At 46.4% G+C, this 22,902-nt stretch overlaps 1 protein-coding gene across 1 annotated transcript in view; it reads left to right on the forward strand.

Moving 5' to 3' along the window:
• The window catches only part of ABHD16A (abhydrolase domain containing 16A, phospholipase), a 307,026-nt gene that overhangs the window by 114,802 nt on the left and 169,322 nt on the right, over nt 1–22,902 (forward strand). Inside the window, exon 6 of the mRNA XM_069635119.1 lies at nt 10,461–10,534. Coding sequence (XP_069491220.1) covers nt 10,461–10,534 — 74 coding nt within the window. The remainder of the gene's footprint in view (nt 1–10,460; nt 10,535–22,902) is intronic.

Consider the following 22,902-nt stretch of genomic DNA (forward strand, 5'->3'; position numbering starts at 1 on the left):
CGCCTTTGTCTGCTGTTTGGGGGATCCCACATTAAGTGAGGGCCCATGTCTAATGCAGTAGATTTCACCAAAGTCTCTGCGAAGCTGCATTCTTTCCATGCCTGAGCGGCGACCGGTATCGAAGGCATCTGCAGAATTTGCCAGGAACAGGAAGTACACCATTGTTTGTAAAAAAGACCTTGCCATAAAGGTACAGAGATGAAAACAGCACCCCCAGTTTCAGGGTCTTCACAGGTCAGTTCAGGGGGAAACCTGGGGCAAATGCACCTGCAAGTATTCCTTTGTGGGGAACCGTCAGTATCTTATGGTGGGAGAGTATATGCTCTGGGTATCTGGAGAGAATTCTGGTGACTGGGTACCACAAGACCTGTTCACGCCTGACAAGAACAAGATCATTACAGTAGTGAGGTAAAAGGTGTCGGACCTTCAGGCAAGCACAGCTGTGGAGTCTCTAGCTCTAGAAGAATTGATTTCAGTAATGGATGAAATCCCTCTTACAGTGGCATCATCGTTACCCATATCGGTTACCTCTCCTGCCTCTTTTGATTCCTTGGTACAGCGGAAAGTGGACAGGGACTTCCATCATAAAACTACAAGTTCTTCTTGATCATGATTGGCTCTGGTACTGGTGTCTTCCAAAAGATACTTCGAATGGATTGTGTCCTCCCACGTGTTCCTCATCTTAGATATATTCGTCAGCTTGCTGCTTCTTTCGGAATTTTTTTTGCCAGAGGGCGCTGTCCTCGAGGCCGCGTAGCTTGGTCCCTCCAAGGCCACCGGCAATGTCATCCATCGTATAAATGGCTCGAGCCGCGCCCGTTGGTTCAGTTCCGTTTTCCGAGCATCTGCTTTGTGTATCAAACGGCACGTCAGTTTTTCTCATCGAGAAATGTCTTCTTCCTCAACCCCGACAACACCCAAGACGGGTTTTGAAAAGTGTCTCAAATGCAGGAAAGATGTCCATTACGGATCCTCACTGCAACTGTCTTTGGTGCCTTTAGTTCTGATCACCGAGTCGACGAGTGCGGGTCATGTCAGGCGATGTCGAACAAGGCTCTTAAGGAACGCCAAGGTAAGCTGGCAGTGGGGGAAGAATCTTTCAAGTCTGCTAAAAGGCTGAAAGACTCGAGAGAATTGAGATCTAAATCTCGTCATGAGTCGAGGCGATCGAGGTCGAAAAGTCGCTTGAGGAAGTCCTCTTCCTCGAAAAAATCAAAAAAGCAACATCATAGATTTTCGTCCTCTTCTTCCTCGCCCGACAGAAAGGTTAATTTCTTGTCCTTTGAAGCATGATTCCCCAAAGAAATGGGAGGCCTTTAGGGCTTCAATGCTAAAAATGTTTGAGAAGGCGGCCCAATCCCCCCTCAAAAAAAGCTGCGTGAAGAGCATGCCCCTGTCCACTATAAAGGTGACAGAGGGAAATCCAAAACGTCTCGCACTAAATCCGACAAAGTCGAGGGCGTCGTCTGACGATGATTCTCCAGGACCTCATGAGACTGTACAGAAACCTTTGGTGCATAAATCAAGGTTGCCTGAGGACAAAATTGCGTCCTCATCGTCGAAGTCAGCTATCGACTCGCTGCGTCCTTCGACGGCGCCGTCAAATCCAAAAATGGCGTTGATACCTTTGGCGTCGAAGCCTTACTTGACATCAAAGCCATCCTCGATGACCTCGGGGATTCCTTCGAGTATGTCAAAGCCGATGTCGATTCCGTCGACGCCTTTGTCTGGGAAATCTTTCATACCGGTTCCCAAGATGACAACTATGGCTAAGGCTAGGTCTGTTCCACCTTTACCAGACAAAAATGTCCACCCTCAGCCCAGGCAAGACATTTTTAAATCTATGCTTGCTATTTTTGAGGAAATTACATCAGCTGGTGTTCGATTTGGGACAAGGGATGTCCCTGAGGAACTGGTAGATCCTAATTCAAAAATGTCAGACCTTTGACTGCCTACAATCGGCCAGTGGCCTAGATACCTCACCTGAGGTAGATTCTGAAAGGCCTGACCCCACAGACCATGCTGAACCGGGGTATAGGAACCTCATGGAAAGAGTGATAGATTTTATGGGGTGGAAGTCAGTGTCCCCAAGATATGACCAGGATGACTTAACAGACATTTTTGATGAAGGACCTCAGAGACCCAGTCCTTCCCTTCCACAAAGCCCTTCAAAAGAGAATTATGACAAATTGGGAGACACCTGAATCTCTACCAGCTGTAAATAAGAAATGTGTAGGAAAGTATAGGCCTGCTCCCTCGGATCCAGAATATTTATCTAAGCATCCTTCACCTGAAAGTTTGTTAATTCAAGCTGCAACTGCGAATAGACAGTCGGCTTATCCCTCTATGCCCCCTGACAGGGATGACAAAAAGATTGATGCCTGGGTGAGGAAGGCTTTTATGGCCCTTAAGTCTACTAATGTGACTTGTACATTAGCTAGGTTCACTTACACCCTGTGGAGCTGTTTAGATGCAGCGGCTGATCACATCCTGGAGGGTGAGGAGCGGGATGGTTTCCTGGCGATAGTAAAGGATGGGAAGGAGGCTATGGAGGAGTGCCTCAAGTCAGGACTGGATACTGCAGAGAGTATAAAGCAGATCCATGGCATCTAGCGCTGTCTTGCGTAGATTCAATTGGCTGAGAAAATCTGGTTTCGCATCTGATGTGCAATCCAGATTACTTAATATGCCCTTTCACGGCTTGAGGTTGTTTGGCAGCAAGGCAGACGAGAGCTTGGAGAAGCTTCAGACCTCGAAAGCGGCAGCAAAATCACTTGGCGCCGCTATAAGGCAACCTCAACAACACTCTTACGCCGGGTCATCTTCCTGGAAGAGTCGTCCTTTTCGCATCAATTCCTCTTTTGGAAAAGGGAGAGGGCAGGCCAGTCAGAGGGGACAACAAAGAAAACGCTTTTGTGGTTGAAAAGGGAAGGGTGCTAGATTGGCCACAACAGCGGCTACTACCTCTGCAGCCGCTGCAAAGCCACTTTGAGGCCTTAACCCACAGGACCTCGGTGGGAGGCAGAATCACGCATTATCTAGACGAATGGTGGGGCATTACGTCGGATGCCTGGGCACTAGAGATAGTGACCCATCTTTACTGCCTTCCTTTTCATCAAAGGCCTCAAGATCATCGACCGGGAGACAACTCTGTAAAAAATTTCCAGACCCGCTCCTTGTGCAGGAGATTTTAACCCTGCTAGAGAAAGGTGCAATAGAACATGTACCTGTAGCGGAGAGGAACGGGGTTTGGTACTCCCCTTATTTTCTCATTCCCAAAAAGGACAGAGGATTGAGACCCTTGGATTTGAGAAATTTGAACAAATTCCTCAGGAAGGACAAGTTAAACATGGTGACCCTTTCTCGGATCCTAAGGGCTCTTCAGCTTCAGGACTGGCTGGTTTCATTGGACCTTCAGGATGCTTACTTTCATGTGCCAATCCATCTCAAACACAAAGTACCTGAGGTTCGCAATTGGCGGATCTCACTATCCGTTTCGAGTTCTGCCATTTGGGCTGACCTCTGCCCGAGGGTCTTCACCAAACTAATGGCGGTAGTGGCAGCGAGTCTCGGGAGGGAGGGGATTCACATCTACCCTTATCTGGACGATTGTCTAATCAGGGCAAGTTCACCCGAACTGGCCCAGGGACATCTGGCCATGACCTGTCACTTTCTACACAAATTGGGCTTCTCCCTCAATTACAAGAAGTCACAAATGATTCTGAGCAAAGACTCCAATTCATCGGAGCGGTCCTGGACACCACCTCAGGGAAAGCCTCGCCTCCCGAGGAAAGAGCTCACCACGTTCTGCAGATGGTAACAAAATTTCAGAATACCCAACATCTACTGGCGTTTGACTTCCGAAGGTTGCTTGGCCACATGGCATCCTGCATTTTTCTGGTGCCAGAGGCTCGACTGATGGTGAGATCCCTTCAATGGACCATCAGGATTCAATGGTCCCAGTTTTCAGGGGAGATGTCAGATCTTCTACAAGTCCCGTCCAAGGTGGCTCAAGATCTCCTTTGGTGGGCTCACAAGGAAAATATCCTCAGAGGGGAACCTTTTTGGCAACCATGGCCGGAGATAACTGTAGTGACTGACGCCTCACTCACAGGGTGGGGAGCCCACACCAACAATCTGACAATCAACGGTCGTTGGTCTCCATCGGAGTCCAAACTACACATCAACCTTTTGGAGCTGAGGGCAATCATACTAGCGCTGAAGGCCTTTCTGCCCTCTGTACGGGAAAAGAATGTCCTGATAATGGCGGACAACACAGTGGCCATGTACTACCTCAACAAACGAGGAGGCGTAGGATCACTCCCCCTGTGCAGAGAGGCAATGCAGCTCTGGTTCTGGGCAATGCAAGAAGGAATCTCTGTCGGCAGTTCACCTAGCCGGAGAGCTGAACACGGCGGCGGACACTCTGAGCAGGCAGGGCACAGTCTCCCACGAGTGGGAGTTGGCTCAGGAATTCCTTCAAGAGATCTTTGCCCTTTGGGGCAAACGGATCCCCTCAAGTGGATCTGTTTGCGACCGGGGCAAACCGGAAGTGTGATCTGTATTGCTCAAGGGAATTTCCCACGAGAGTAGCTCTAGGGAACGCGTTCGTAGTGGACTGGGTATATCCACTCCTTTACGCGTTTCCTCCAGTCCCTGTGATTCCTCATGTAATCAGGAGTTTGAGAAGGTTCAGGAGAACCAAGATCCTAATTGCCCCGGACTGGGCCAGGAGGCCGTGGTACCCGAACCTTCTGGACATGTCCATCTGCCCTCCAATACGTCTTCCACAAAGAGAGGATCTTCTCTTGCAAGAGGAAGGTCGGGTTCTCCATCCAGAGGTCAAGACACTCAACCTTCACGCCTGGCTTCTGAGAGGTTGAGATATAAGGATTGGGACCTCCCGGAGGACGGTATGGAGATTTTGCTTTCGGCCAGAAGGCCAGCAACAAAATCCTTATACCGGTGGTGTTGGAAGAAATTCAGTAACTGGTGCAGGGATAAGAAGGTGGATCCTTTTCAGTGTACCACTCCCATGGTGCTTTCCTTTCTATTACATTTAGCCAACTCGGGGCTCCAAGTTGGAACTACTAAAGGATATTTGCCAGCGCTATCTATCTTTAAGCGCTCCTCTGAAGAAGTTTCATATTTCAAAATGCCTTTGATTATTCAATTTCTTAAAGGGTTAACAAATACATTCCCTTCTACACCATTCCAAGTTCCCATTTGGGATTTAAATTGTTTTAAGGTTTCTTATTTGTGCCCCTTTTGAGCCTTTACATTCTTGTCCTTTAAGGCTCCTAACTTTAAAAACGGTTCTACTAGTGGCTCTAACTTCAGCCCGCAGGGTGAGTGAGTTGCAGGCGCTCTCTTGCAAGCCTCCTCACACGGTTTTCCATAAAGATAAAGTGGTTTTAAAGGTCAAGCCTTTTTTCCTACCTAAAATAGTTTCGGATTTTCATCTGTCACAGAAAATCACTTTACCACCTTTTATCCTCCTCCGCACACTAGTAAAGAGGAGGAAATATTCCACCGACTACACCCTAAAAGGGCTCTCAGTTTCTACATATCTAGAGTGGAAAGATTTAGACAAACAGATCAGTTGTTTGTCGGGTATACTGGACACAAATTGGGCCTTGGGGTGTCCAAACAAACTATATCCAGATGGATTATCCTAGCAGTATTGGAATGTTCTAAATTGGCTGGGAAGGAGCCTCCAGATGGTTTAAGTGCTCATTCAACCAGGGGCATAGCAACTTCCACGGCTCTTCAGAGAGGTGTCCCAGTGCAAGACATTTGTGCTGCAGCCACTTGGTCATCAATGCACACTTTTGCAAACCATTATTGTTTAGACAACACTTCTTATCAAGGAGGCCTTTTTGCAAAAGCTGTCCTTCATTCTGTGCATAATTGAAGAACTATGGTACTCCCTCCTCCTCTAAATTACAACTGTTATGGGAGTCGTGGGAGGACACAATCCATTCGAAGAACAAGTTACTTGCCAACTATAACGTTCTTTCGACTGGATGTTCCTCATCGACCCTCCCAACCTACTCCTCTCTACAGTACGTACGCTTGTTGCACTTGTACTTCCTCAAGAGCCTGACATCTGCCGACACAAAATACAACTGATGCGATCATTAACATCGAAAAAACAGAACTGAGCCAACGGGCGCGGCTTGAGCCACTTATACGACTGACGTTGACGGCGGCCTTCGAGGGAGCAAGCTACGCGGCCTAAAGCACAGTGCCCTCTGGCGAAAAAATTTCCGAAAGAAGCAGCAAGCTGACTAATATATCTAAGATGAGGACTACGTGGGAGGAACATCCAGTCGAAAGAACGTTACAGTTGGTAAGTAACTTGTTCTTTGGCAGGTGAAAGAAGGAAGTGGACAAAGTGGTGGCATTCTTACTAGGTTTTATTTAAATATGGGAAAAGGCCCATCGGTCCCTGACAAAAGGGTTTGCCCTAACTAACACAAAACTAACTAGGGTGCTCTTCGTCAGTAGTGCAGTCCAACTCAACAGTCCATCCTCCAGCCAAATACTATCCTATGCTGACCCTACCGTTATTCAAAACATCAAAAGAAAAAGGATCAAGGAGAATTTCTCCCTTCTCCAGGACAGGCATTTCTAACCTCAACATTCTATCTTTAAATAGTTCTTTGTGATTACATGAGCACGTTCCTTTAGTTCCTCTAGAGGACTCTTCAACCTCCCAATGTCTCCCTTTTTGTTCCCTAGGTGCATGCTATTCAAGATGGGGTCTTGACCCTGATTCCTTTGGGACTCTTGCAGTGTCTCTTTACTACTTTCCACAATTCGTTCAATTATCATCCTCTTCGTGGGCTGACTGACTTGAGCTTCAAAATGTTCTTTCCTGTCTTTATGATCTTCACTCTCACTGGGATGAATGTACATAGTTCTTATTCCCCACTTTATTTAAGGTATTTACCACCACTGGGACGAGTATGAGGAGTCCTGTGGTAGTCTTTCTGCCATGCACCCCTCCTGGGTTTCCCGCCACTCCCGTTACCTTCGTACTGCAGGTTCGGCATCATCGGGTCTTCCTGTGGTGTCAGGCTTCCTCGGGTTTCCCAAGCGCTTCTTTAATTTCTTCCTACTTCCTGTTTGACGTGTGGCTCTGTGGAGCCTATTATCTCACGGTCTCAGTGTTTGAGGACCAGACGATCCACTTCTACTGGGTCATGCCACTTCCTGTATTTCTCTTGGGCATCCACGGTTTGGGTTTCTGCTCTCTCCGTGCCTCCTTCCCTTCTTGGTTGTCAGCGTCCTCTCTACTGAGGACCTCCTGGGCTCTCCTTGTTTCTTTGCCTCGACAGCTTTGAAACTCCCGGGGCTCCACCAACACTGTATGTTGTTCCTTCTTTCCTTTCGAAAGTGCTGGCTCCTCCTCAGCATATACGTGAAGTCCTTCGTCTCTCTTCTTGGAGCATTCTTTATTACTCACACAATCTTATTTGTCCCAGTATGGATGGCTTCCAACCAATGAGTCATCTTCATGTCTTGCAGACTGTTCTTCCCAGTATGTTTGTCTTCATTTGGGTTTTATTCTGTGCTATGGCAATCGGATTGTATTTTGTTATTCATAAAGTGCCCTTTCCCCATTGGTATGGCCTCAATGCGCTTTAATAAACCTTGATCTGAGTGGGATGGTTCTCAGGAAGTCCTGATGATATTGTGGACTTTGCATAAAGGGGCTTGACGGAATGGGGGCCCTTGCTCCCAAGAGGAGACTTTCCCTGCGAGGTCCAGCTTGCTGCCCCCCAAGCGGGAATGTTGCGTAGCGAGCTCACCTCCCTAGCCTCACAGGGAAGGGCTCCCCTGTGGGGAGAAGTGATGTGATCCAGTGAATCATCACACACTGCAAGAAAATATCACGGGAGAAACTTAGAAAGAGGATCTCTGTACTGAGTGATCATTTGGAGTCAGTAAAACTAATTTCTGATACTGAGAAATATTTCCCTAGCAACCTCTTCTCTGTGCTTCAGAGCAACCCTTTAGCGTCTACATTTGGCCTGCATTTCTGGCGAGGAAGACTCTGGAAGGTGAGGGGACCCTCACAATTGGCCCCAGCCACTCAGTGGACAATAGATGAAGGCAGCATGACAACAAATGATCTTAGGATGGGTTCAGTGGCTGGAGGCCCCCCTCTGATGTCCTAAGCTAAGGAATGTGCGTGGTGTTGAAGCCTCACAACCCTTTTGGACACTAGCAGTTTACGCAGCCAAGCGGATAATCCTGACCGTATGCAGCGGTAAATGGCCTAGAAAATGGTTCCCTAGTTTAGTGCTCGACCCAGCAGATTTGGGGAGTCAGCAGGAGTCTTCGGGAATGCTGAACCATACCTCCAGAGACAAAAAAACAGGAATATGCCAGTCAGTACACTTAGCCAGTTTCGCCAAATGAGGGTTTTACAAATGGCAAAAAGCATCAGGAAGTGTGGGAGAGCTCCCTTTGCAGATCGGGAGACCTGGCACCTCCACTTCCCATACGCAAAGTGCAGTAAATGCGCGAAGCAGGGGCTGGGCAGAGCCTAAATACCACCTAAATGACAACCAGCCAGTCGCTAGAAGGTGTTTGGGGACAAAGGGCTAGATGGTTAACAATGTTGGTTGGTCTGTAGGACTGCTACTTAGTGAAAGCCACCCCCACATGAAGTGAGGGGGATAGCCCAGGGACCTATACTGGCTTAAACCAGTGAGGACCAATAGGAGGCTGCGATGGTGGGCTCACAAAGAGCCCATGTGGCCAGAACGGCCTTTTGAAGGCCTCCTCGTGGGCACCCTGAACAAAGTTGTTTAAGTAAATTGAATGTGACCAGTATCGGTTTTAAAAATGTATGTATATATATATTTTTTAATTTTTTTTTTTATGGAATCGCTATGTTCATGTGAATGTTCGAAATTGGTTTTCATGCGGCAGTCTGTCAGAAAATGCACTAAATTCAGCTGAACATGGGTCCCTTCAAGGAATGGAAATTTGTGTGTTTCTTGGACAATCTTGTTTGTGTGGGGAGACAGAGTAATGTCAAGCAGGGCACCCACGTGCCTTCCTTTCATCCCTTGTTTATGAGCAGGACCCGCAAATAAGACATTAACGTGCCCCCCCCCCCACTCCCAAACTCGAATGCAATTTCTATAACTGTTTGTTCTAATTTAAAGCCATTCAGTGACTGTGCCTTGTTGGTAATCTGGCACAATCTCTGTATTCAAGAATATTGGCTTTTAATTAAGAGAGCACTTGGAACTTACAAATCATTTCTTCTGTTATGTTACTATGTTTTTGAATGTGCTGAATCTCCACCTTAGTAGTTTCAAATCACTAGATTCTTGCCCAGGGCATTTTTTGCCCTCACCCGGTGTTACCCGATCTTTGTCTCCACGGAAGAATAGTTTGAGCAAGGGTGAAGCAAGAGGGAGAGAAGTTTGCAGACACAGGTAGGCAGTTAGGCAGGGCTAAATGCTTGTGTTAATATGGATGTGTGTGTGATATAGATAGATATATATCTTGCAGAGAAAGGTGACGCATTGAGATCATTTATGCCTGCTTTAGTGGTGTGTGTGGTGTGTGCACAAGTACAATCCTTGTGGATATTTAAGCTTAAAATACTTGTACTGCAGGTGAATTCCTGAATCATAATTCTGGTGCTGCCAAGGCAACTCAAAGGTAGCCCAGTCCAAGAGCAGGGAAGGAGGTGAGTGTTTTTGGTAATGTAAGGGAATGGGGAATGGACAGAAACCAATATAGTACAATTGTTTGTTTCAAGATGGAAAGGAAACACTTGTTTTTGTTCTGTACAGCATGCTTTGAGTAGGAAATATCAAGATGGACCTGATGAGGCACCTCCTTAGCCCTGTAAGATCTGTCCCTGTCCCTACCACCCCAGTCCTACAATCTATTCTACCATGTGATCTCTCAATTGTACATCAATCTACCATGTGAATATTGCTCACAGCATACATGTCCTTCCTGTTACTAGCATGGGGCTGTCCTGCCTCCATCACCAGCTTCTGGTAACCTCCTTACCATGATGTGGTTGCAAAGTATCTGGGATTGGATTGTGAAGGGTTTCTTGTTGAGGCACTACCTTCGCTCCCAAATAAATAAACATGAAGCCAAGGCTTGAAATATGAACTCGCCATTAGCCACTGGCTAGTGATAATTCACTCTTTTAGTTAGAAATGGTGTTCTGTGTGTGTTAAATTCAGGTGTCGTGTTACTTTTTATGGCTGACTGGTAGCCTGCAACTTGAAATATTTACCCCTGAAAAAAGCCTGTTCAGATGTTATGGCAGTAGTCAAAGTATTTCTGTGAGCTTCAACTGTTCAGTTGCCGTTTCTGTCTGTGCTCCTGTTGCCATGCTGTTATCAGTGCTGCTTGAGTTTCACACTTTGCTGCACTATTCAACTCCGCTTTTTCTTTTTGCTTTATTGCAGAGGAGGTTGGCCAGTTACAACTTTGAGTTTAAGAAGTGGCCGGTGGACTTCCGGTGGGATGAGACCAGCAGCCGGTGGGTGATGAAGGGCACATTCCCTTAAAGCTTGTGCTACTGGTACCTTTCTGTTATTTGTTTAGAGTCTCTTTCAATAATTACGTCACTTTCCCTTGTGCATTATTTTCTTCAAGCAGGGCATGATGGGCTTTGAGCGGTGACTTGCTTTGCTGGCCTTCTCCCGTAACACCTCCTGGACTAACATCCGTGGTGACCTCTGTCCCTCCAGCAGTACCTTTTACTGGGACTGATCCACTAATAGTGGGCCAATGTGCAAAGCTCCTGACCTGAGGCACTCTCACAAAATGTTCTGCCAATGAACTTCATTCTTAGACTGAAGCACACACTGCTATCAGAGTTTTGGGACTCGCCCAACCAGCTCCCAATGCATCGCTGATTACACGACTAGGGGCCCACACATAGCCTTGCCAGTGCACCTTAAATGATTCCTGCCACCTGATTTCTAATCAACGAGACCCAAAGATAGAGGGCTATTAATTTAGATGTTCCGATTTGTCATCTACTATTTTTATGGTGGTACCAAACATGCAGCTCTGCCAAAGTATCTCAGTACAGTATTGGCTTGCAACACATATCTCAGTACAGTACTAGGCCAACCCACATATCTGGGGCAATGCATCTCTGTTGTGGCCTATCTGCTATTCCGCTACTATACTTGCAATCGGCTCCACCAGGGCACCTGAATCTGGACTTGCTGCACCACCTGCATGTTTTTGGCTTCTAATCTCTTATTTTCGTTTTTAATCTGTTATTTACATGTTATAATTTTTTTTGTCGTGCGTAGCTGTTTAGTTTTCATCATCTTGCAGACCTGCTTCTTCACGGATGACAAAATTACTTCCCTGGTCTGTGATTATTTCCTTGGGTATTCCAACCCTAGCAAAATAAGGAATAAGGAGATCTTTTAGGCCAGGTACCTTTCATAGGAAATGCCTCTGGGTACCGGGTGGCATAGTCTATCATGACCAACAGATATTGATGACCTTTACTGCTAGGTCGCAGAGGGCCTACTATAATACGTTGAAATGTTTCCTTGATGAGGGGCATACTATGTAGAGGGGCTTTTGGTGGGACATATGAGTTGTTCTGTTTGCACATACGGCACTCTTGGCAGTACCGTGTAACCTTGCTGTACATACCCGGCCAATAGACCATTTCAGGATCTTTTGCTGTGTTTATTTCAGTGGCCAAATGTCCTCTCTTATCGTGATCATGGGCCAACTTCATTACTGTATCTCGATATGCCCTCAAGACTAACAATTGTTCTCTTTTGTTGTGTTCTGTGTCTAGAGACACTCTGTGGTACAACACATTTTTCCTCTTAAACCAAGGTCCTCCCACCGTGGTGGTTCCCTCTATACCGTCCACCTGCTCTTGTGCTCTTTTGAGGGTTGCGTCCGTTTAGATCTCTGCCTTAAAAGAGGACTGTTAATTGTCGGTATTCCAATTTGTTAAACACATGCTTGAGCGTTTCCCGTTCCATTCCCCTTTTTCCTTCCAGACCTCGCTATGCGTTTTCTTGGGCCTATATCTAGGACCCTGAATGTCTTCATGGGAAAAGGGGGTGTCTCTTAACCATTCTTCTTCAGTAAGAATTTCTTGGATGTGTGGTATGTCTGCCCCAATAACGACTGGAGAAGACAATGAAGGCACAATGGCAGCCTGAATGTCTATGGCTTTGTTCTTAATACCCAGATTTATTAATTGGGAAGGATCCAGCTTTACGCTGCCATGTACATATTGAATAGGAATGGGACCCTCTGTTTTCTTCCAAGGTCCACTTCCCGGTGGGTGGGTGGGGGTGCAACTGCCGTTTGACTTCTGCTATTGAGCATGGCTTGGGTAGGTTTCCCATGAAGAGTCGCCCCATAGAATACAGCTATCGTCTTCCCTGATATTCTTGGGTCTGTAGAACGCCAATTTCCATTTCTTTAGGTTTACTTCTCCGTGGCCAGAACAGGGCTATGTGGCCTTTCTCTCTGGAATCAAAACACAGAGGTAGTCGTGTAGTTGATCGCACCAGGCTGGGTTTGGGATCCGGTTTCCCGTTCTTGGATTCTATTGCTGACCGTCGAGTAATCGCAGGCTTAGGGCTGGTAGTCTCCGGATTTGATCTTATATGCTCTGCTCCGAGGGCTCGGGAGAATCTAGCCTTTTTATAGGCTGTTGCAATATTAATGGCTTCTGTTAAGGTAGGCCTGTGATTTTGGGGTACCCATCTCTGTGTAGGGGGGGAAGGGTGTCCACAAACTGCTCTAGCAGGATATTCTCCATTATCTGGGCTGCATTTGCAGTATTGGGTTACAGCCATTTGTCGGTCAGGTCCTGTATGTGATAAAACAGCTGACGGGGTGTCTTCCCCCCCAAGCCCCCCCACCCTGTGACTTCAGTCGTGTTTCTCTGAGTTTCATTCTATAGACTTCCTCATCCATCCTGAGGCGTTCCAGTAGCGCGTTCTTTATTTCTGCATACAGAGTGTTGCCTGTCAAGTTTTCTGCTTGGTAAGGCACTTGCATTCTACCGGTGAGAAAGGGCGTTACGTAATGACCCTAGCATTTCTAGCAATGCGTTTGAAGTTGATAAAGGAAATAAAGCTGGGTCCTCTCCCTGTTGGTACTTCTGCAATATGGCTGGCAGTACTAGGGGATGGATCTGGGAGGTGGTTATAGCCTCACTCAACTGTCGCAGTGCTTTGTGGTTTTTCTCTTGTGCGGCACCTTGTCTGTCACTTTGAAGCTGTATGAATGCTGGAACGCTTGTCAGTCAGCCTGCACCTGATGGCTTTGGACTTGTAGCATCTACTGCAACTGATGTTGCCCCTCGGCCAGGGTTTTGATCAGTGCCACATTGCGTTCTCAATCCCACCACTGTCATCACTTGTGGGATAGAGAGAGGCAGTTGTCTTGCAATAAAACAAAAATGTATTTTTCTTCAGTTCGCAGAGTCGTCTTGCTGATGCAACTCCTCACAGAGAATCGCATAAGGATGGGCTCTTCCACACTCGGCGCACTTGTGTGTTCTTCTAATAGGCGCAGCAGTACTCTCCCAGGTCGGTCTCAGAGTCCAGTTCCTAAGAGGAAAGAAATCGAAAGCCACAATGTAACGGGCCCGACAACTTATCTTTTCCTGTTCCCTAGCCAATCCTCATTCAGCTTCCTTCTCGTATCACGTGAGTTTGTTTGTGAGACCCCACCCCCTGGAGGCGGGTTCCCCATGTATGGCTGCCATGATGTCTTCACGTCTCTGTTGTTCGGGTGGCCGCTGATTTTTTGGGGATATGTGTGGAATCGGTCCCCCCTGACCCTTCGGTACAGAACGCCAACCATTTTGGGTAAGTGAACATGAAGTCTCTTACTTGCTTCCCTGGTTTGTTTTGATGGTTCTTTAGATGGCATCCCGTTATGTAGGTAATGGACACACGGTTCACCGTCCTGACTGGAAGGGAGCTTTGGGTGTATCAAGGTCTGCTCTGGGGTCCCTGGATATTCCGACACCCAATGGGTGTTTGGATAACCTGTTGCAGTTTTGTGTGGGTTACACCTGGGATTTCTCCTGTCTCTCAAGGCTTGGCGAGCTCTGAGGTCGTGCCTGTTCCTTGCTTGGGTTCCTGCGTCTCTCTCTGTTCTCAGGCTGTTGTGATAATTAAAGGTTGTTTCACGCTGCCACTAGATTGACCCTTAAAGCTTTGTGATAACCCAGAGGGCCCAGTAAATTGCATCAATATTCTTATACTAATAGTAGGCATCTTGAAGGGGACTTTGTGTTCCTTTGTGAAGGGGCAGAGAGGAAAGCTAGTTTGCTTGTTTTCTCATTCTCTTCTAATAGAGAAAGTCTTCATAAACTTTTCACTCCACTCTGGGCCATTCAATTCGTAGCCCACAGGTCAGATAAAGACTGTGGAAAGAGCAGCTCTGGCTTCTCTTTCATATCATCAATGACTGATACAAGAACACTGTCCGTGCCATGACCCGAACGGAACCCTGACTGAAAGGGATAAAAAAAACAACAAAAAAAAAAACATGGATTCCAGCAACGAAGAAAGAAGCGACACCAAGGATTCCATAAGCTTCATGAAAAAAGGGATGAGAGAAAAAGGACTGGATTCCTCCATATCCCTTTAAAGCATCTGTATTTTACTATTTCAGCACTCAGCTCTTTATGGGCAGTGTTGCTGGGGACCCATGGGGTCCTCCTTAGTTTCTTTTTTATACCCTAGTACAGTTCTTAACTTAGTATCTCTCTGAATACTTTATATCCTGAGGGATTGACGCACACTACCTTATGTGGAGTGCCAAGGGGATACCTAGTATCACCCTTCACTGTGCTTCTGTGATTTTCTTTCTTTTTTTTTTTTTTTTAGTCACATAGACAACCTTCTAGTTATGGCTGGTGGCAATGGACATGTTGTACCAACTATTGTGTGATTTGATTTTTTTTTTTTATTTTTTTTTCTCCCGCAGGTTATGTTCATAGCCCCAATAGTGCACAATAGGAGCACCCAAGTACTAACTTGGGGACTTCCTTCTTTTTTCACCATTTTTAGCATTGTTCTTTGTTAGCAATTCATCGACCAATCTGTGTGTGTGCGTGTGTGTGTGTGTTGCCTTTGCCAGGAACCCTTGGGTATCCCTGCCTAGGCTCCAGAGTGTCTGGGCAGGCAGACAGTGTGGGGGGTGCCCCCCCTCCCCTCTGTTCTTTGTTTGCCAGAGTGCCTGAATAGGACCAGCTCCCTCTGGCGGTCCTGTTTGGACAGCCATACGCCCCTTTCTGGAAACTGCTGAGAGAGATTGCAGAGGAGTGTGTGATAGAACTGTATGAAAGGTGAGGCTCCTGCAATGAAAAGCAAGCTGACCACTGGAAACTGAAGTAACCAAAGAAGATGACGACCAGAGATGCCTGCAGATCCTTTACAACGCAGTGAAGAGACCACTGCTGTCCTGACCCCTTTTTCTATGGGACGTAGGATCTCCGAAGAGGACAACTCCTTCCCATTGACTGATGGGAACAACCAGTCCCAAGACTAACTTTAATTTGAGCCATCTCCCGAGGTCCTGTGACTTCCCAGGGCTTCGGAACTCCAATACGAAGTGCATCGTTGTGGAGAGGCCGAATTCGTCCAAGTCTTTGCTGAGCCCTCAAGGAAACACCAGAGATGCAATCCAAGTCCCCTCAATAGAGTGCAGGACTGCAGGAACCGAAGAAGATTGACCAGGCGACTCGTGTCCTTTGTTGGTGCTGTAGAAAAGGCACCAAAACAGCAGAGTGAGCAGAGAAGCTGATGAAAGCTGTGCCAGGGGTCTTCCCTCAAGATGGCTGCTGAGAGATCCCGTCCATTGTCCTCCATTTTGTTGTCAGACCAAGGAATCCAGAGGTTGGGTCCAGAGCATCTAGGAGCATCCATCCATGAACACTTTCTTCTAACCAAAGGTACTGTGGGGAAAAGGTAGTGTTTACCTTAATCCGAAAAGTCGCTCTAGAGCGTTGGAGTGCACGTAGAGGTGTCCAGGGCAAACCCCTCTTACCTCTGATCCAAGCTGATGTTTGTGTCCCTTTAGCGAGGGTCTCCAACATTGGTTAAGTCTTCTTGCATCTTGTATCAGAGACTAGAAAGCAGCCACAGGAACTTTTGACTTCTGCTGCTTTTCAAGACTTAAGCCTCTCCGAACTTCCTTTTAGTTAGGGTTGCGTTTTGGACTTTAAAAGACTTGCTGTGCGAAGTAACTGCCTTTAAAACGTTAAACTATGCTAGTATAACACTAGCCAACTATTTTCCTCCCTAAGAATCACTATCTTGTATGTCTTTATTAACTTAAATCAATAACCGTATTGATATGATATGGCATTCATAACGCGCCTATACACAAGTGTTTCAAGGTGTGACGAGGCACGGGAGGGGAAACGGAGGCAAGAAAGAGACAACGATCCTACTAGGCCAGGTGACATTGAGATCGCGTAAGTGCAGGGGAGAACGGAAGGGGGTAAGTGCAGGGGGAAGGGGGAGGGGCAGTGCAGTACATAGGATAACAGTAAAATAAATAAAGACAATAAATAAAAGTGTGGGCAGCTGGTGGCAAGGGTAAGTGCAGACATGAGTCAAGTGCTAGTAGGGCTGTAGGGATACAGAAACAGTCCCTGAGTGCAAGGGTTGCCAGGGGGGCAGTGCAGGTGTACAACTGGCGGGCAGGGGACCTGGGCCTGAGATCAGAGTGTAGTCGGGTAACCAGTGCAATTACAGATTCAGCCAGGAGATCAACAGGAGAGAAAGCAGAAGCAAAGAGGAAGGTCTTCAGGTGCTTCCGGAACCAGACATGGTGCTCCTCAAGTTTCAGAGAGGCAGGGAGGCTGTTCCAGAGGGATGCCCCAGCAGAAGGAAGAGATCTACCACCAACTCGCTGCTTGGATTAGCGACTAAGCCTGAGGGAGTTGGAGGCAGATGAGCGAAGAGCTCGAGAAGAAAGATATTTAAGGAAGAGAGAGTTGACGGTATTGAGGTATTGCTTTGTGGGTGTGCATTATTACTGATAACACGGTGGACCTGTCAAACTCCTGTAACCATTGCAAGTGTTCTGCAACTACCAACCAAGTAGTAGTGCCCTTTTGAAAGGTATCTAAAGTATGCCTATGTGTTTGAATTTATTGTGCTAAGCATTTAAAAGTGAATCTTATGTAAATATTATAAATCTATATTTTAATATATATTTATGTGCAAGTGTTTCTTTGATGTGCATTACTAGCCAGGTTCAGTGTAAAGCTCACATCTTCCTCTTATGATGAGCCTGACTGACCTGCCACTCTACCAAGGTTCCTGAGTAGTACAGACTGATACTAAGAGTTGGGGATCTACAAACCACTGGGATAGCTTACTAAAGTCTTGCCTCCAAGTGGGACTTCAGGCAAACCCCCCTAACAATGTGGTCTGTGCTTTGGTTCTTAAACCTTTCGATCAAAAAATCTAGAGATTTTTAACTGGTGACATGCAAGAGACTGCCTTTTTGGTTGCTGTAACTACAACTTGAAAAATATGTGAGCGTCAGGCTCTCTCGGCTAAGCCCCTTTGCATTAAGTTACTCCAAGAACCTATCATTTATTCTACAGATTGTTTCATATTTCCATTTAAATCAAGGGGTATCTCCCTGCTGCCCACCCCTCCCCAAACCGTCTTCTCAAGGTGGAATGTATCCTTCCTGACCTAAAAGCTTAAGCCGTCTACTTTTCGGTGGACATATCCAGAGAGGTTTGCCAGTCTTCAGGTTTTTTGTTGTTGTAAGGGTTCAAAATCAAAATGGCAATCAGCCACTGTCACAGCAGTAAAGTGCAGCAAAAGTGGAAGGATTGCATCAGAGGCAGCCGGCTGCTCCAAGGCAGGGAATTACTATTGGCTTACATTTTTTACATGGATTCCTTCTACAACAAGAGCTGATGGAAACAAGGATTCATGCTTCTTATAACTAGCATTGCGCTTTGTCCACTGTTCAATCACTTTATTGCAAGTGTGTATGCCAAAATACTGCGGGGAAATACTACTATTGAGTACATTTCCATTCAGTTGGAAAATTCATTTCAGTTTTAGAAACTAAACACCCACAATAAACCAGCGAGGTTGAAGAGGCTCCAATAGATGGGAGGAGGTGGGTATTGGGATCTCTTTCTCTAACCCAGTAAAACCAGAAGAAAGGGTATTTGCAAACACAATTGTGTGTGTGTGTGTTTTTTTTTTTTTTTTAATTTTATTTTTTTTACTTTTCTTTTTCTCACCAGGATAGAATTAATGTTATTTCATCTCATGGCAGTGTTTGTACTGAATGGAGTGTCTGACCCGACAAAGCAGCAGCCAAGAGTCCCTGGAATGTTATATTGCCATCTGCATTGCAGAGTCATACTTTTAAATATCATCCTTTCCTTAAAAATATTCGCACAAGTTTAGTTGAAGCTGAAGAAGCTCAACTAGCTTAACAAAAATGCATTTCAGTTGAAGTCTCCATCAGAGCTACCCCCTGGGGCCAGGGCATTGCGGCTGCCGTTCAATAGACCCCTCAAGGGGGGGTGTAAGGGGGGGTTGATGCATCGTTGGAGGATCACATGGGGAGGGGACCTTCTTATGAGACCAGGGAGGACATCTTGGGGACAAAGCAGTACCAATCCGACCCATTACCACTTATCTCAACCTCTGACCCTGTGAAGGGTGACATAGTCCCACATACCACAATATGTAGTGTAGACCATTCCATCCCGCTTCCTTATACTGAAACGAGGAAACGTAGGGACTACCCATGTGCGAACCACTGCGGAACTGGTACGAGGAGGAACATCTGTCACCCAGTAGAGAGTAACCATGATGATAGTGGGATGAAGAGGCGTGGAGTGCTGAAGCGTATCCAGCTGAACCAACAATAGCAGACTAGTCATTATGAAAACTGCATATGTCTAAGAACTGAAGGACTTACAAGTCCGTCGAGCCCTCCCTGGAGGAACCGCAAAGGCGAACACTGAACAATAAGGAAGAAGGCAGGCCGGGATGCCGAGACTGGAGCAAGCACGCCCGATGCAGCTCTAGTGTCGACAGACCGCTCGGCTGTCAGGCTTTATCTTCAATCTGGTTATTGTCCGCGGAAGCTTCTGAACCCCCGCAGTCCCCTTTGGATGCTAACCTCTCAACTGATTGCCCACAGTTTAACTGAGAGCATCCCCAAGGGAAAGGGGGGAAAATGGGACAAAATACTAAACTTCAGGTCTTGCTCAGCTTCTTTAAAACACTCAACCTGTAGGAAACAATAAGAGGTAAACTTTAATCACTAACCTTTCTTTTTCTGAGTTTTGACTTCCCTTAAATATGTAATATCCCAGAATTGAAGAAAAGAACACCACCTGAATATCCTCTATTGGAAACTTAGAGGAAGAGTTTTCTTACTGATAGATTGAAGAATGTCTCAGACTCTATTACTATCTTAATTGGAATATTGCTGCCTGAATTCTCACAGAAAGTTCCATGAAAAAGTTTTTAAATGCAGTTCTTATTCCAAAATGCACATGCCTGTATGTAATATTAAATTAGTGTGTTGTTCTTAATATCGGGCATAAAAACGTATTTCTTTGAAGAGTAATGTATTCTTTGTTGAATTAAAAAAATATATCGATTCACACTAACGTCAAAAGAAAAGCGTTAATTCTTTTAAAAACGAAGTCATGCGCATGCGTGTGAATGCAACACTCTAAATATATCATTAAATCAGCTTCGCGCATGTACTGAAAACAGCGCAAGCCCGGCTGGATTCATGCGCATGCGTGAAAGTATAGTATACTTTCTTTTCCCTTTTTAATTGTTCGCGCATGTGCAAAAAGGGACGCGCTGTCTTAGTAAAGTTACATTTCATGCGCATGTAAAGAGAGTAGCGCTCTCTTGGTAAAGTCAAGTTTCATACGCATGCGAGAAGAGAAGCGTTTTCTCAGCGAAGTCTTGTTTTGTACCATGCGTATAGATTAGCATTCTTTCTTCCATATTTAAAATAAGTTTGCGTTGAAACAAAAAAGAACGGACTTTACAGGAATCCATGAATGTAGAATGAGGAAGTTCACACGCTAAGGTTAAATGGGTTAGTAAATAAAACGAAACGCCTCAGGACCATGCACCTAACACGCTGTCACTTGCGCAAACAGCGCTAGATTTCTAACACGAAGCCCGACGCTTAAATAAAAAGCACAGAAAAAAATAACCTCTACTTTTAAAAGATTTCAAACGATCGTTAAAACACACAACGCTAAAACCAGCTTGAACTCCCTCGTGCTAACTAGGCACGCGCAACATCAGTTAGTGTTCAAAAAACGTCTGTCTTTTGTAGATAATAGTCTTAAACTCTTTAAAATAATAACTTTCCTTAAAAAGGGAATGAATAAACTGCGAATAAAACTATATTGGAAAAAAATAATTCCTGACAAAGCAAAAAATAGAGTTCAGTTTATAGCTTGCTTCTTTCTTTTCACTGAATGAATCTGGTTTTCTTCTTTGACTCTGCAAACACTCTCCTGATCCTTTGATCCTTGTAACATAAACCGAGGCATAAAGGCCCAGCTAAAGTCTAAAAATCTTCAGAACTCAAAACATATGTCCTTCCTGCTGGACTGCTGACAACGAAAGGCAGTTAAGAATGTTCTGACAATGCCTTTCATTTACTTCTGACCAATCATTGATCTATCTTGAGATCTCCATTTTGGTTTGGGAAGCTCTCCACACTCTGAAGTTTAGGGTTAAGGCCCAAACCATGAATTATGTTAATCATCTGCTCACTCAACCACTTTTAACCAAAACCCCATGAAACCTGACATCGGGAGGCCGAGGAGAAGCGGCTCCAGGTATCCCTGAAGACCATCGAGCATGGGAAGCGGGAGCCATGCCAGCCAGACAAGGCTTCACACTGCTGAGCCGCATCGGAAGACGCCAAGAGGCTGGGAAGCCTCACGGCAGAGCAGGTGTTTCGAGAACCCAAGGACCACAGCGTACCATGAGAAAAGGTACGCAGGTGGAAGGAAAGGTGCCAGGGCCCCAAGTCCATGGCGGAGAGGCAGGATGGAAGAGATTAGTCTAGGAGTAAGGGTCTGGGGCCGTAATGGAAACCAGAAAACCTTTTCAGAGTGGAGGAGCATCCTCGTTGCTCCTCAGTCACAGTACCTGTGTGAGAAACCTGATGGTATTCTCCTAAGCAGACCTTGATAATCCCTTATTCAGGTGGCCTGGGAAGGGCTGGCGCTCTCAGATCCCAACCCTGCGGCAGATGAGCGAGGGAGGATCACCTGGGTAGGGTAACCCAGGGGTATGCTCAGGTGAGACGCAGTATTACACCATGGAGGAGGATGAAGTCCTTGAGGCCTTTCTAAGCTATTCCAGATTAAACCCCCCCTTACCCACAGTCATTCTCTCTTTATCAAAATCAAACAACCCCTCCTTGTCTGTGAAACCAATTGGGAACCGGAACAACATTACTGTGGGTAACTACATCTTCCAGAGTCATCTTCCAGAGTCCCTATTTTCCGGCCACCTACCAGAGTACTCCGTTATTCTTCTCGCCGTCCCTCTGATTATCATTTTCCAGTTGACAATGACCAAACACTATAGTTCCCACAATCGCCCCTACTCATTTAACAGACCCTACAAAACCCACCCTTCCGAGCTCACCACAATCCCTAGGACGAGGGATAAAATTTCTTATGACACTTCCCCATCCTGCCCAGCAGGATATTTGGAATTCTGCCCCTCCCCATTTCTGACACAAACACTTTCTCCTAACGTGAAAGACAACAGACTAACAACAAAGCCGTTTACCTGACCTGTCCCAACATAAGGTCAGGCAGAGTCGGCAATTGCCAACAATTACACACACCTGACGGCCCTTTCACTTTCCCATTCCCCATTAAAACCAGAGCATGAGAGCACATACTGAGCAAGGCCGAACGCACGAGGAAACAGCCATTCCGGACTGGCAGTTCAAACGGAGGAGACAGGTGGCGGGACCTGGAGGGACGACGAGGAGGGAATTGCCCTTGCCAACTCATGACCCGCGAAGCCTCCGAAAGGGAAATCATAAGACCTGGAAGTCCAGCTGGCGTGTGGTGTGACAGGTGTCAACGGCACAGTGGGCCCTCCCATGCTGATAGCCAAAGCGGGGAGAAGCACTTGCCGCCGTGGTGCCGTCCCTAACCCCTGAGACAAGAAATTCCAACAGTTCAGCACAGCAACCTCAAAAACACTGTAAACTCAGAGGGTTGCACCGCACTCCTACTTCTTGATCTCTCAGCAGCTTTCAGCACCATTGCCCACAGCTTCCTCATTGACGGGCATCCCTTGGCATCAGACACTGCACTTACCTGGATATCCTCGTTCCTTACAAATTAACTACCTTCTCCCTTTTTTTTCCTCTTCCGCCTGACCCGACCCAACGCACCTGACTGTCATCTCTCCTCTTCAACTTTTACATGAGCCCTCTACCCGCCCTCATCCGCTCACACAACTTCATATGCTAGATCTACGGTGTCGGCAAGAAAATCATTGTTAGAATTCGTAAGTCTGTCACCACCCCACACCCGGACCTTGCAGCCTGCCTCACAGACGAACAATCGTCTCCTGCTAAACCCTGGGAAAACAGAGGTCATGATCTGTGGAAAGACAGCCTTCTTCCCAGAACTCGCCCCTTGGTCCCTCTCCCTAGGCCTCCGCCACAGTCCAAAATCTGGGTTGCACAATGAACACAGACCTGACTCTATCCAAACGCATTAACAGTGTCCAAATCTTGCTACTTGACCTCCTGGTACTCGGACGCATCTTCCCTTACCTCTCCTACCCCCACAGACTGATAGCAATTATGTCAATTGTCCTG

Source organism: Ambystoma mexicanum, chromosome 13 (assembly GCF_040938575.1).
Source record: "Ambystoma mexicanum isolate Mex_15411 chromosome 13, UKY_AmexF1_1, whole genome shotgun sequence".
NCBI classification, from domain to species: domain Eukaryota; kingdom Metazoa; phylum Chordata; class Amphibia; order Caudata; family Ambystomatidae; genus Ambystoma; species Ambystoma mexicanum.